This window comes from Seriola aureovittata, chromosome 3, assembly GCF_021018895.1.
Source record: "Seriola aureovittata isolate HTS-2021-v1 ecotype China chromosome 3, ASM2101889v1, whole genome shotgun sequence".
Lineage (NCBI taxonomy): Eukaryota > Metazoa > Chordata > Actinopteri > Carangiformes > Carangidae > Seriola > Seriola aureovittata.
The window spans coordinates 12,875,928-12,889,013 of record NC_079366.1 but is presented as its reverse complement, the minus strand read 5'-3'; the positions used below and the strand labels follow the sequence as shown (position 1 = coordinate 12,889,013).

The 13,086-nt window shown below is 43.7% G+C and overlaps 1 protein-coding gene across 9 annotated transcripts in view; it reads right to left on the bottom strand.

The window, feature by feature from the left end:
• The window catches only part of LOC130165986 (nucleosome-remodeling factor subunit BPTF-like), a 43,018-nt gene that overhangs the window by 3,807 nt on the left and 26,125 nt on the right, over nt 1-13,086 (bottom strand). For 7 of the 9 annotated variants that reach the window (XM_056371208.1, XM_056371211.1, XM_056371209.1 and 4 more), the window contains 14 exons: nt 12,448-12,578; nt 11,987-12,101; nt 11,567-11,784; nt 10,963-11,203; nt 10,338-10,621; nt 9,815-9,928; nt 9,178-9,339; nt 8,700-8,782; nt 5,706-5,931; nt 5,185-5,507; nt 4,320-4,493; nt 3,982-4,174; nt 3,341-3,425; nt 1,010-1,196 (listed from right to left, as the gene is read on the bottom strand). In XM_056371208.1, the coding sequence (XP_056227183.1) occupies nt 1,010-1,196; nt 3,341-3,425; nt 3,982-4,174; nt 4,320-4,493; nt 5,185-5,507; nt 5,706-5,931; nt 8,700-8,782; nt 9,178-9,339; nt 9,815-9,928; nt 10,338-10,621; nt 10,963-11,203; nt 11,567-11,784; nt 11,987-12,101; nt 12,448-12,578 (2,536 nt within the window). The remainder of the gene's footprint in view (nt 1-1,009; nt 1,197-3,340; nt 3,426-3,981; nt 4,175-4,319; nt 4,494-5,184; nt 5,508-5,705; nt 5,932-8,699; nt 8,783-9,177; nt 9,340-9,814; nt 9,929-10,337; nt 10,622-10,962; nt 11,204-11,566; nt 11,785-11,986; nt 12,102-12,447; nt 12,579-13,086) is intronic. The other 2 variants (XM_056371210.1, XM_056371212.1) reach the window with 1 other exon arrangement.

The following is a 13,086-nucleotide window of genomic DNA, read 5'->3' as shown; positions in this document are numbered from 1 at the left end:
TGTACGGATATAAAATCAACCAAAATGCAGCTAAATATTGCCAAAATCTTGTAGTGTGCATCCACCCAAAGCAAACCACATTACGCAGCGAAGGGCAATGCATCGAGGTGAGTTTGGAGGCATAACCAAGCACAGGATAGTAGTGTTGTTAGAGCTTCATTGTTGTATAGGGTTCAACTGTGCAGGAACAGCTGCCTCCACACTATGGGCAGGAGCAGAGGCAACAGCATCAAGGCAACAACTTGCTTGAAATCAACTAACCCTGAAACCAAATAGGCCTGAGATTTTTTGGCTTTTTATCAGGCTGGTTTCACAGTCTATAAATCCACTTAAAACATCAAATAATAGCAGAAAATGCACCTTCATTACAGAGTGAGAGCTGAAGCAGACATGTTGTTATGGGTGTAAAATCAGCTGACTGAAGCCTGAATGTGTATGAAACGGGGATCCCACCAAGAAGGAACAAGGGTGTGACTGAACGCTCATAACGCGCGCAGAGAAAAGCTCGTGTCGGCAAAGGCATGTATCGCTTCCATAGTGCAAACAAATGAGGCTTTGAAATGACACAAACAAAATAAATTATGATTGTTTGTTCTGCTTGTTGACAGAACAAGCCTCCTGGTCGTATGAGCATTCACCCCTGACCCGAAAAGAAAAACCCAGTAGATGACAAAAAGGTCTGGAAGAAACATAAGATTAAGGAGGAGTCGATGAACTCAACCAGTGTCTGACAATGTGTTTTTCCATAAGAAGTAAAGTTTTATTGCTCTTTTTGGAGAAAGCCTGTGTCAACTGAACCTCCAGGGAGGTCAGAGGTCAGACAGCAGAACAGCTGGAGCCGCTAATGACTTGGTCTCTTTCTTACGGACACTTCATTCAGCAGGCTGGATGCTCTACCACTCAGGGGCATAACTATTCTCCAGTTTCTCAAAGTCACCAGCTGCAACTTTGTGTTTCTTTTCCTAATCAGTGCTCATCATCATGAACCATCATCATCCACCCATCTTACCTGCTGGCTTTGAAGCCTTTGAGCTTCTGGACAAAGAAGTTCTCCAGAACCTCGGCACACTGGTAGAACGGCGAGTCACTGGGGTTGTAGTAGCGGCAGTTATCGAAGATTTTGGTCATGTCCGCTACAAACTCTGTCAGCTTCACGTACTCACGCTTCTGTAACCTCTCCTCCATGGTGGAAAGGTCTGAAAAAAGGAGATTTAAAAAGTATATTTGGTCAAAGATTGTATGTACAGTATGTTATAGAGAAAAACAAAACAAACCCTACAAATTAAATTGCGAGATTTTGCCAGAGACAAACATCATATATGCGGAAGCAGCAGATGAATGGCTTTTCTAATCAACTTGGTTGATCAAATCAGCATGTCTGCTCCAAAGTAATTGCAGCTTATGTGGCATGTCTTTGACAGACTTTCAAATATGTTTTCTGGGAGCACAGTTCATCACTTTATATGTGACAGCAAAAATCCAGAACCTCTGCCAACTTTAACCTCGATCTACTCAGCCTTTCAGATCAGTAACTGAAATCTGACCGATTTGTCATTCCTGAGGAAAGTGTCATTATCCGAGTGTCATTCCAGAGAAAAAAAAAATCCACACAAAATTAATGGAACCTTTGAGAGTCCGATGAATATGAGTCTAGGTCTCCCTTGAAAGAGGAGCTTTCAGTGTTACTAACCTGGTTGAACCAAGTTACAAAATGAAAAAAATAAGATTGAGTTAGCGAGGAAGCTAACTGGCAACAGCTGAGGCTTCATATAATCTGCTGCTGCCGGTGGGTTGCTCTGCACGGCGTCCCCGGGGCTGCGTTTTAAACAAACATATCCGACTCTTAACCTCCTTAACCCCCACCCAGCTGGCCAGGGGCTCACAAACCTCATGGTCAATATCAAAGACCTCCTTCTTCTCTGTCATCAGATTTCATCTCAAAACCCTCCAAAAACTACCAACGGCTGCAGCTACACCGGCCAAATGCTCTTTTTATTTTCTGAAAATCAACAAGGTCTTTTTCTTGCGGTGGAAAGGAGAGGGGAGGGTTTCCAGGACCAGGCCAACAGGAGCTGAGTGTGGGGCTGGTCCCTTTCCACAGGGAGTCCGGCAGACCCGGACCAGCTCATTAACGGTTTGTTTGTGTGGAAGTTCAAAAAGGCCCTGTTGACGAAAGTCCCCATTTACATGGCCGGTTTGATCTGAGTTGGAGGGCTTCCTCCCTGCTGGCCTCCTGGCGGCTGTGTTTTAATGTTTAAGATATAGAGACTGGGTGTTACGTCCGATGTCTAAAGCAATTACAAAATGAAAACAGTAATACTGAAGCAATTTGATCTGCCGAATAAGGATTGCTCCCAATCCCAGTCTGAGTAACTCAGTATTAAGTATCTGCTGATTCATGAGTCACGATCTGATATTTTTCCATATAACGCAGCCAATGAAAGTAGGTTGACATTAAAATTCATAAGCTCAATCCACAAAAGATAAGAAGTCTGAAGAGCTCTGCCTTCAGAAAATACAGCCTGGACCACTGCTTTCCTTTACTAGTTTTATATTGTGTCCAGTAGTAGTAATTTTGTATCATATAATCTAGGGCTGCAAATTTATTGATTCTTTTCATTATCAATTAATGTGCTTTTTTTTTTTTTTTTTTTAAATGAATCCATTAATCACTTATCATGACTGTAAAATGTCAGAAAATAGTGGAAATTGTCTCTCGTCGATGGGGGAGTGATATTTTATATGTTTATTGTATTGTTTATATATTTATTATTCATATTACATTCTCTGTGTTTCCAGTTTTCTGCAGTCTTGTCTTTCAACTACATTAACCTGCAGCAACAGCACAGATAAAAATGAGAGTAAAATGAGGTAGTTAAAGCTCATTGGTCAATGTATGCTCTGGAAAAAAAAGTCACCACCTAAGTACACGCAATTTTAAGTAAATGAGCTAAAACAAGCAACATTTGTAGTAGTGGTACTTTAGATTTGTATGATTTCGATTTCAAGATTTTCCCCAATGATAGGCATTTTATTTCAAAAGGCTTCCTCAGCGGGTTCAGTGATAATACTCAGAGAACGAAGTAGACGAGCCGTCAAAAGGAAGGTGAGAAAAGTTAAAATGCTCAATACGGTGCACGCCCTCAGTGGAATAAAGATCAGAGAGGGGGTTTGGATCCAGAGTATTTGCTGACCTAAATGGGAATGGAGGCCAATTCCCAAATACTGTTGGACATACAGTAGCTGGGAAACATTCACTCACAAACCCGGTTGTCAATATTCACTGGTGTGGTTCTTTGTGTAATGTGGACAAGGCCTTTGAACATCTCTTCTCACTCACCCATTGGTTCCTTGATGACCCTGTAGTAGTCCGGGGCGTCATTTGTATCCACTGGCTCCAGGAACGGCCACGCCATTTTATGTGCCTGCAGAGGAGGGAGGGCCCGAAAGAGAGAGAGATAAAGAGAAAGACAAGACACTTGAGAAAGCTGAAACCAACGAAGAAAAACAAACAGCACCGTGAAAATGACACTGGAAGCAGGTGGGTCAACACAGATGTTTTCTCTCTCTCTCTCTCTTCACACACACACATACACAGACCAGTGGACAGAGGAGGAGAAAATGAGGGGAGAAGAGGTTTGGAGGAGGAGGAGGGGGAGGACGAGAAAAGAAAGGGAAGCTAGAAAAAAAAAAAAAAAATGCTGAGGCCAGGCAGCTGTCCAAGTAGCGCTCTGGGGACCCAAACCCATCAGATAAGTCACACACAGAGGACTTTTGTTTGCTGCTCTTACACTGTAGAGGGGCGACAAGGAGCTGTGTTGGTGTTCAGTCTATCGCTTGTAATAAAAAAAGACCACTACTCTGTTACTGCTGCTTCAGCTGGTGCTGAGAGAGAGTTTGTGTACCTGCAGAGTATAATGGCACAGGGGGGTTTTATTCAGTACACTAAGTATGTGCAGCGACTGTTTGTCTCTTGTTTACCTGTAAGGAACGCAAGATTCTCCGCAGACCCTCGTAGTCCTTGTCAGTGAGCGGAGTGAACACCGTCATGGCGTCTTCTGTCGACTGACACTGTGGGCACACGTACTCGTCGATGTGGTTGGCCTCGCTCTGCAGGATGCCCACACAGCGACCGTGGTACCAGTTTTGACACCGATCACAGCCGATGTAGAACCTGAGAAGAAAGCAAGCGTTGACTTTTAATTGTGATTTTGGGCAATTTGCAATCCAATGCATAAAAATGTGCCGTCCTTCAAACAAATCACACACACACACACACACACACACACACACACACACACACAGCTGCAACTGCTTACTGGGACTCGTCGTATGGTGTTTGACAGATGCAGTACAACTCCTCTGTGCTGCCCTCCTGGCCGCGTTTACACTCCACACAGATGTAGTCGTCCATTTTCTTGGCCTCCTTCTCCGTGATGCCCACACAGTCGCCATGATACCAGTTGGTACAAAGGTCGCAGCCAATGTAGAACCTTCAGAGAGAACAGAGAAACACAGGTGTTGTCACTGATGTCTCGCAGATACAGTGTGTCAACTTTACTTTATTATGGTTTTTAAAATATAAAAAACTGTGTTGGGCTTTTATAATTAGGTTGGAAAGAAAGGGTTTAATCTACACTGGAAGCTGAGTCGCATCATTTTACGGTTCTTTTGATAAATAATGAATGATGTTAACAAAGCTAATGTACACTACACAGGGGTGCGATACAGATATAGTTGGAACTAAAAGTCCCATAGAGCATTTGTATTTACGCTTCCATCACATCTGTAGATGTTTGTAGATCAGGCAAATTAGACAGTGCATTAATTGTCCTAATATTGGTTCTATAACTAGCGTTTGCTTATATTTCGAATGAATGCTCCACAAACATCGCTGCAGTCTTGAGGCTTGTGTTTGACTGCAACCCAGTAGTTCCTGGACTGTTGGAAAGTACAACTTCAGGAGCTGTGACTTTTTGGGAGTTAAGAATTAAAATCCAGAAACCAAAACGGGAACTAAAAGGTTGCTGGAGAAGTTCCTGTCTTCAAAAAGAGCAATTCTATTTTACCTCTTTGTTTTTTTTTTTTCTAACTATGTTTAAATGTGCCTGTTGCTGTCACCTGCGCTTCCCTCCTTGGAAATAAAGTATTTAACATGAGTATTCGCAGTGAGCATGATCATACTTGGTCTCGTCATAGGGCGTCTTGCAGATGCAGTAGAGCTTGGTGTCCTTCTTGCTCTCCTTGGAACTCGTCGTTGAGATCATCTTCTTCTTCTTGGATTTAGCTGACGGTGCAGTCTCCCTCTCCTCCTCCCGTTTTCGTTTGTGTGTGGGGGTGACGGTTGTGGTGTGGTGGTGCTGAGCGGCGATGCCATGTGCGTGTGCATGAGCGTGTTGCTGCTGGTTGTGGGCGGCGGCCGCTGCGGCCTGGGCTGCCTGGTGGGCAGCGGCCTGAGCCCTCTCCTTCTCCCTCCGCATCCGCAACAGGTCCCGCTTCAGCTCCTCCTGAGGAGTGTCATGTCAAGACAGAAGGGGTCAAAACAAGTTGAGAGTTTCCACTGCCGTTCATCATACCATATATTTATGAGTATGTAAGGCCTTTTCGCATGATCAAAGCAATTTAATCATTTGTTATGTATCTCCTTCAGGGTTCTCAGTCTTTTCAAAAAAATATTTTGTGTCCCTCCCGCCCTTCCTCCATACCTGGGCCTCTAGCTGCAGCTCCTTGTCGAGAAGCGCTCGCTTCTTCAGGATTTCCATCTTGAGGCTCTCTTTGTGCCGGTAAAGGAGCGAGGAGAGTTTGCTGGCATTGGCCAACCTCCTTTTTGCCTCCACCACCTCCTCCTTCTTCCTCCTCTTGGCTGCCTGCCTCTCATCCTTGTCTATCCGGTCCAGGATGTACTTCATCACCTGGTTGCATACAATCATTCTGGACAGACACAAAAGAGAGAAGGGAAAACGAGAAAGGACTTCATTCAGATTCTACATCCTTATAACCTTTTAAAAGTTACAGTGGATCAGAAATGCATATTGTATAGAATAGTAAAGCAGGGTCTATTGAGGATGAACAGTGCTTTGAATGCAGCAGAAACAAAAAACAGAGCTCCAGAAACAGCCCTGCTGAATCTAATGAGGACCCATGTGAAATAGGGCTGTGGCCCATTAAGGGTATTTTAAAGGAATAAAAGACAAATAATACTCCTGCTGAGAGAGGAGAAGGATAAAAGAGCAGGGAGGGAGAGGATTATCACAGATCTGAATCTTGAATTCAGAAAGCCAGTACAGTCAAAGTCACAGAGGAAGAAAGTTATCCCTCTGACACACCAGTGGGAAGGAGCCGTATATTAATCCAAACAATGCTTCAATGTTTCAGAGAGTGCAACCTGCATGACTACTGGCTACTTCAAAAATGTGAACATCTAACTTTCCACATGTAAGAAATGGCAGTGCGTGTCAATGAACAATGAGAGCATTTCTCTCAGCACAGGTCCTTGAGGCATTCTGGTGGCTCGGTTGTACAAGCTACGTGACTACAAAATCCTGGGTTTGACTCTGGGTCTGGACTTTTCTTGTATCTCATCTCTATCTGTCTCTAAATCTTTCTGTTCTCCATTGTGAACTGTCAAATAAGAAGAAAAAAAAAGAAACCTAAATCTTGGAAAAACAAATTGCTTTCCCCAGCAATCTCCACTAGCACTGCTTGGAAAAGCTTCGGGGGTGTGTGAACACTTTCTGCATGGCTTGACAGACGTATGACACAATCAATTGAAATCCTGAACATACCATGGCCACTTCCTAAAAGCGATGAAAAGTATAAACAATTGTGCCATCATTGCTAGTCCCCCTAGTCGTGTTACTGGGCCACGTGTCTTACAGATGTTAGACGGGTGTTTGGTTGTCCAGTGTTTATTTGTGCGAGACACTCTTAAGTAGCAGGGAGTGGAGCTGACAGATGGAAGAGAAGCATGGAGAGAGATGGACAGATAGAGGACGAGTGGGAAGCCACACTGCTCTTGTAAACATGGGAAACCGAGGAAGAAAAGTCGTACACACAAATTCCATCAAATTAAAATGCTTAAGGGGATTCGAGGTTGTGTGTAAGGTCCTATTACTCTGTGATGATAGAACTTTCTGGAAACTTACATGAGATATTAAGAAATGAAAAAGAAAAAAAACATCTGGGAGAAACACATTGCAGATAAAAACAGTCAGTATATGACTTATATGTAAATCTAGATGATTCATGGCTCAACGTCTACAGTATGTTTCACTGCTGTTCGCTAACATTCACAACTAAGATTGAAAACCTTTCGGGAAGCCTGGTCCAGCGTATGTTTGTGTGAATGACACACAAACACATCCATGGCTGCTGAGGTCAAAGACCGGCCAGGGCTCCTGCAGCGTGTACTGAAATACGCAGTGCAAATGCAGCGTGAAAGTGGAGGAGACAAATGAAAGAGGACACGCCAACACAACTGATGTCAGAGCTCCAGGTTCTTACTGACAGAATCGTGTTTTGACGGAAAAGCGGGAGAAAAGGATGACATGAAGGAATGGAAAAAAGGACGAAAAGTAAGCAGAGAGACAGACAACAGACAGAGCTGCTGCAGTGATGTCACGGTAGTCTGGGTTTGGTATTTCAGGTCTGTGTGAATGGGAACAGTGTTGACACAGTGTCTGTGGACATAAACACGGGGTTGTCAGAGTCGTCTGTAGGTCAGAGTATAATCTATCTACAGCGTGTAAAGATGGAGGGAAGGGAGGGAACAAGCTTTTCTAAACATTCCACTACTGGTTTGTTTTTTTAATAGATTTTATTGTTGGTGTTTATGGAAGTGGTAGTTGGCCTAACTCGTCTCACAAATTAAAACAGCACCTTTTTTTATGGTGAAAGTGAGCTACCAAAAGTGTCTGCTATAAAGATGTCACTCTGGGACGTCGATCAGTCTCTTGGGAACAACACTACCTGGACCCACTGGAAATAATTCCTGGCTTTTGATAAAACAGTGCCAAGATACCAACAGTGATACTAGTGGTCACTGGAGTGATATAAGGTTAAAGAAGACAATCTCAGATCTCAGAGTCAATGCATGTAATGATAGTAATTAAAGTGACATGACTTCATTTTTTGCCCATTTTAGACAGAATGTACACAAAGGGAAGCTACAAAGAAATAGACCGATTACCGTTTACAGACCGTTCACATGGAAGTTAACTACATACCCACAAATCAGTGAAGGGGCCGTTAGGGCCATGTGTGATTTCATAGTACAACTCCTCTCATTTGTAAATGGATTTGTCTTTGTGTTCATGCTCATAGGGTCACAGTGAGGACATGCAGCTGTTGGGGGTTACACACCCACAAGTTCCCATGCTGTGTAGCACCTCCCAGTGTGGAGCTGAATCAATGTCAAATGGAGACAGGAGAGGATAGCATACAGACCGCCTAAGTGTTGAGGTTACAGATCCATATGATCAGGACACAGACACACAAGAAGGCATCAATTTAAAGAGGCAGGAGTGTCCTATAGATAATGATCTTAAACATATTTTCAGTGCTGTTACTGTCGCACATTGTGTTTAATCCAGTGCTTCAGTATAAACCTCTTGCCTTCCAAAATGACACCTCTGAAGACAAGCAAAATATCATACCCGTATTTTCACACACATAAATAGAAACAAATTTGTGACACAAACCTCTGATTCTCTTCTCTCTCCGCAGGCGTCATGGTCTTCTTCTGCTTCAGGTGCTCGATCACAGCGTTTTGTTTCATCACCACCTGAAACACACGATGCAGGGAGACGTCAGAGCTGACCACATGTTCAACGAGAGAAAAGAGGTTTACATTTTTGAGAGGACATGATTATACACGAAACATACATGCTCACATATACAGAGGAATCATTAGTACAGTAAATACACAGAGACAGGTGAACACACACACAAACACACACACACACACACACACACACGCACACACACACAAACAGTAACATTGGCAGTATTAAGCCCAACAGACAGAGACAGGGGCAGGGCTGTGAAAATAAACCCAGTCTTAGCGGAGGGCTGGAGGTTGAAGGATGGTGACTGTTTATGTACTGATGGCAGGGAGACGGACAGCTTTGGACTGAGATGGATGACCTGCCTACGACGGCTTCCCGAGCACATGCGCACCTGTTTCTGAATGATGTCGCTCTGGCTTGCTGCGTTGAGGGCTTGCTCTCTCTTGGCCTCTGCAGCTTGTCTCTTCTTCTGCTGTTGCTGTTCTCTGAGCTGCTGGATCCTCTGCAGCTGCTCCTGGACAGAAGCTGCCTGGATGGTCACCACGTTCCCAATCTGTGCAGACAGCGAAGTGTGATAAACAGTTCATGCCTTGAAAAAAAGCTTGATTCCCATTTTAATTTAGTTTACAAAATTAAAAAGAAAAAACTTTGGTAAATATTGCAGTTGAACCATGACAGATGTAAAGAAACAGTTTAAAAGGGGCAGGATTCACTTTTGAAAGACAGTTATCAAGAAAACTATCAGTTGAGGAAACTGTTTAATCTGAAGAGTAAGAAAAACTGAAATTATGAAATACTGTCGTCCTCTCCTGAGCTAGATGACACATTTTGTGATGTGCAGTCATCGAATTTATGGATTATAAATTATCCATATTGTATCTGATATGCTACAGAGAATAGAATACAAAAGACAAAACCTAATTTTCTGATTTGTTTTCCTCTAATTTTACTGTGATTAAAACCCTCCAGCAAAGGCTTTAAAAAAGTAATAAAAGTTGTGGTCTAATTTAGCGGACTTGCTGCACTACCTGTCCTCCCTGAGCTGAGGTGGTCCCGGTCTGTTGTATCTGGATAGGAAGCTGCAGTTTGATGTGCTGTGGCAGAGAGCCTCCACCCTGCTGGGCCTGCAGCTGAGCCAGCACCTGCAGACACGACACAGAAGATACACAAATTTAACACAGCAGAAAAGAAAATCGTGGTTTTGCTTGTACATTTATATAAAGCATTTATTTAGAAGGGGTTAGATCACACTGTCAGCTACATCATACATCAAAGCTCTTAATGCAGAATCCAGACACTGTTTGGACCAGACAGATTAAATTAGCAGTTCACAGTATGATCTAGGTTTCAACAATTTGAGCAACAAGAACTTTTTTTTTTAGCCTTACTACAGATGTAGTTACATTTCCCAACAGTAAAGTCTCTTACTGCTGGACACCGTGTAACTTGAGTGTTCAGTGGCTAATCCGGTCAAGGTCAATTGAGCTACAGGTGTTTGGGGTAGTGGTTAACTTTCCAGTACCACCCACTATGTCCATTTGCTAATCATACCTGTACCTGCTGCTGCAGTCCAGACATGCTGATGAGCTGAGGCGTCTGCTGCAGCTGCAGCTGGGCAGTTCCTCCCTGTGTTTTAACTTGCAGAGAGGTGGGTGACTGGATGGGCATGTGGGCCTGCGTCTGAGGGGGCAACTGGCCCTGCGGGGTGGCTGAAGTAGGGCTACTGGTTGTGGCCAGTGGAGGCACCCCTGCCTGGACGGGGGCTGCTGCCTGCTGGGCGGGCTGGGCCGGGGTTTTGGTGGAGGTGGAGTTGGGCTGAGCGGGAACTGTGGTGGCTGGAGAGAGAGGGAGGGAAAGAGCAGAGAGAGGTGTTCGGAGATGTGCGAGAGAATGTAACTGTAACTTAAAATGTCACCTTCAAACCATGGCACATAGATATACACGGACTTTAAAACTAATCTGTGAAAGAGACTCACCTCCAAGTGTGTGTTTTTGTGATTTTTTAAATGCAAAATGTAAAAAATGGAGGTGCTCTGAGCTTGCTTGATACTTCCCTAAAATTAGTTATTCAAAGACATGCCATTTTGTGTCCGTTTTCTGAGTGACTTTTCTGATATATTTTAATACTCGAGTGGATTTTTTACTTTTTGACTTTGCTTGTTTTTTTTTGTTATACCTGTGCTTGATGTGGGTGTGGCAGCTGAGGCCAAGGGCGTGAAGAGGAAGCGCTGCATCTGACCGTTGGGCAATGCCGCTTGCATGAGCTGCTGCCCGGGCCCTGGGATGACGGTGACCCCGTGAGGTATCACCTGCAGCTGGCCGGTGGTCTGGCCCTGGCCCTGAACCATCACTGTCAGAGCCTGTTGGGCACCACCGACACCAGCCTGCCGATCCACGCCTGACCCGCCCTGCTGCTTCTACAGGAAGCAGAGAAGAGAGCTGTGAGTGGGTGGGTGAATCAGAGCAATGCTATTTAATCTAGAATAATTTCGCTGAGGCTAGAGATTGTATAGTATAGTCATTTTTTTGTCCCATTTTTTCAAATCTTTACTCTACTTTCTTTCCACTTTTTGTATCGAAACACAAAAAACAGAAAAAAAGGAGAAATACTATGCACAGACCAATGTAATATGTTTATCTTTTCAATACCAAGTCTTGTATTGTACATATGATACACTCAAATAATTTGAATAGAAATTATAGGCCATGGTATCCTCTATTCTAATTTATTTGTCAAAGATACATTTTCCTGTGCATCAGATGAAATCTCCCTCACTAACCTGTGTGAGCTGGGTGAGCTGTGCCAGGGTGAGTTTAACCTGGCCTTGCCCTTGTGCCCGTGGGGTGCCGGGTGGTGTTTGGCCCACTGCCTGCCCCGCTGTGGTGGGGCTGGCTGCCCCCTGGCCAGTGACCGTGGCAACAGGGCTGGCACCAGATATTGCTGTGGAAACTGCCTGGCCTCGAATGATCTGCGTCACCACTTGTTGGCCACCCTGACCTGGAAGAGAGAGGTGTGGCAAATCTGACCCACAGGCAATAAACATGTAGCCATAGAGGCTGGGCAACACTCATATACAGACATACTGACTCACAGACAGGGGATGAAACAGTTAAAGTTTAATTTCTAAATTTGCTGCCAGTATTCAGTTTGCTCTTTGTTCAGACGAAAAGTATTCCAGCTCTCATGATGAGTACGTTACCTTGTTGGACCACGAGGGGTGTTCGAAGTATCGTCTTTCCCATGGGTCCTGTCTGCTGGATCGGGGTTCGGATCACTGTCATTCCTGGACGGATCTGACTACCAGCTGCCAGAACCTAGAAGGATATTTTCGTCAAGACATTACTTGTAATTCTTTCAAAGACTTTCCCTACCAGAATCTGACAACAGAGTGAGGTCTAGGATAAAGGTAAAAACAAAACAAAAATAAGAATTTGGTTTCAATTTGGAATAATATACATAAAATACATTATCTTCTATGGTAAAAACAACATGCAGAAAAACTACATATGTAATCGGCTGTAAAATTAAAAATGTGCAAAAAGCAAAGGCAACAGAAACAGTGATGCATGGCCATTTTGTTTTTGCAACCGTAGTAGAATATATATATATATAAACTCTTTTATGAATATGCCAGAACAGAAAGAAGGCAGATGGATGTACCTGTTGCTGGGAGCCCGGGGTATTGGGCCTGATGTTGAGCGTGGTGGTGCGGGGCTGGAATGTGGTGTAGGTCTGGGCGCCACCCGCTGTGCTGGATGGGATGATACCCAACACTTTCTGCTGAACCACACCTGCAAAGAGAAGAGGAGCAGAAAGACACCAGGGTGAAAAAATCTGATGAGAAATGAGAAGAGAGGCATGAGGAGAGGGATGGGTGAAGGCAGGGGAGCAGTTATTATTATTAGGTTAGATTAACTCATAACTGGAGGAATGATATGAAGAGCAACAACAAGAAGGACAAAGAGAAATATTTGGAGATGACACAAAGTGGCATGGAGGGAGATGTGGTTTCAAGTAAGAGGGAAAGAGCAAAATGCTGAAAGGAAGGGGCAGTTTAAGGAAACGGACAGCTTTAAGATGTTTGATTTAAAGATACAATTCTGTAACGTATCTTTGAAAGACTGCTTGTCAAATTATATTTGATCAGTGATATTTATTTTTCACATACCTGCCTTTTATTACATCAAACATATCCATTAATAAACCTGAAAATGCCCAAACATCTCTAATACAATTACATTTTTGCATGTTACAAGTGAGCAGTTGTACAGAGGTCCTACATTGACACAACTCAATACA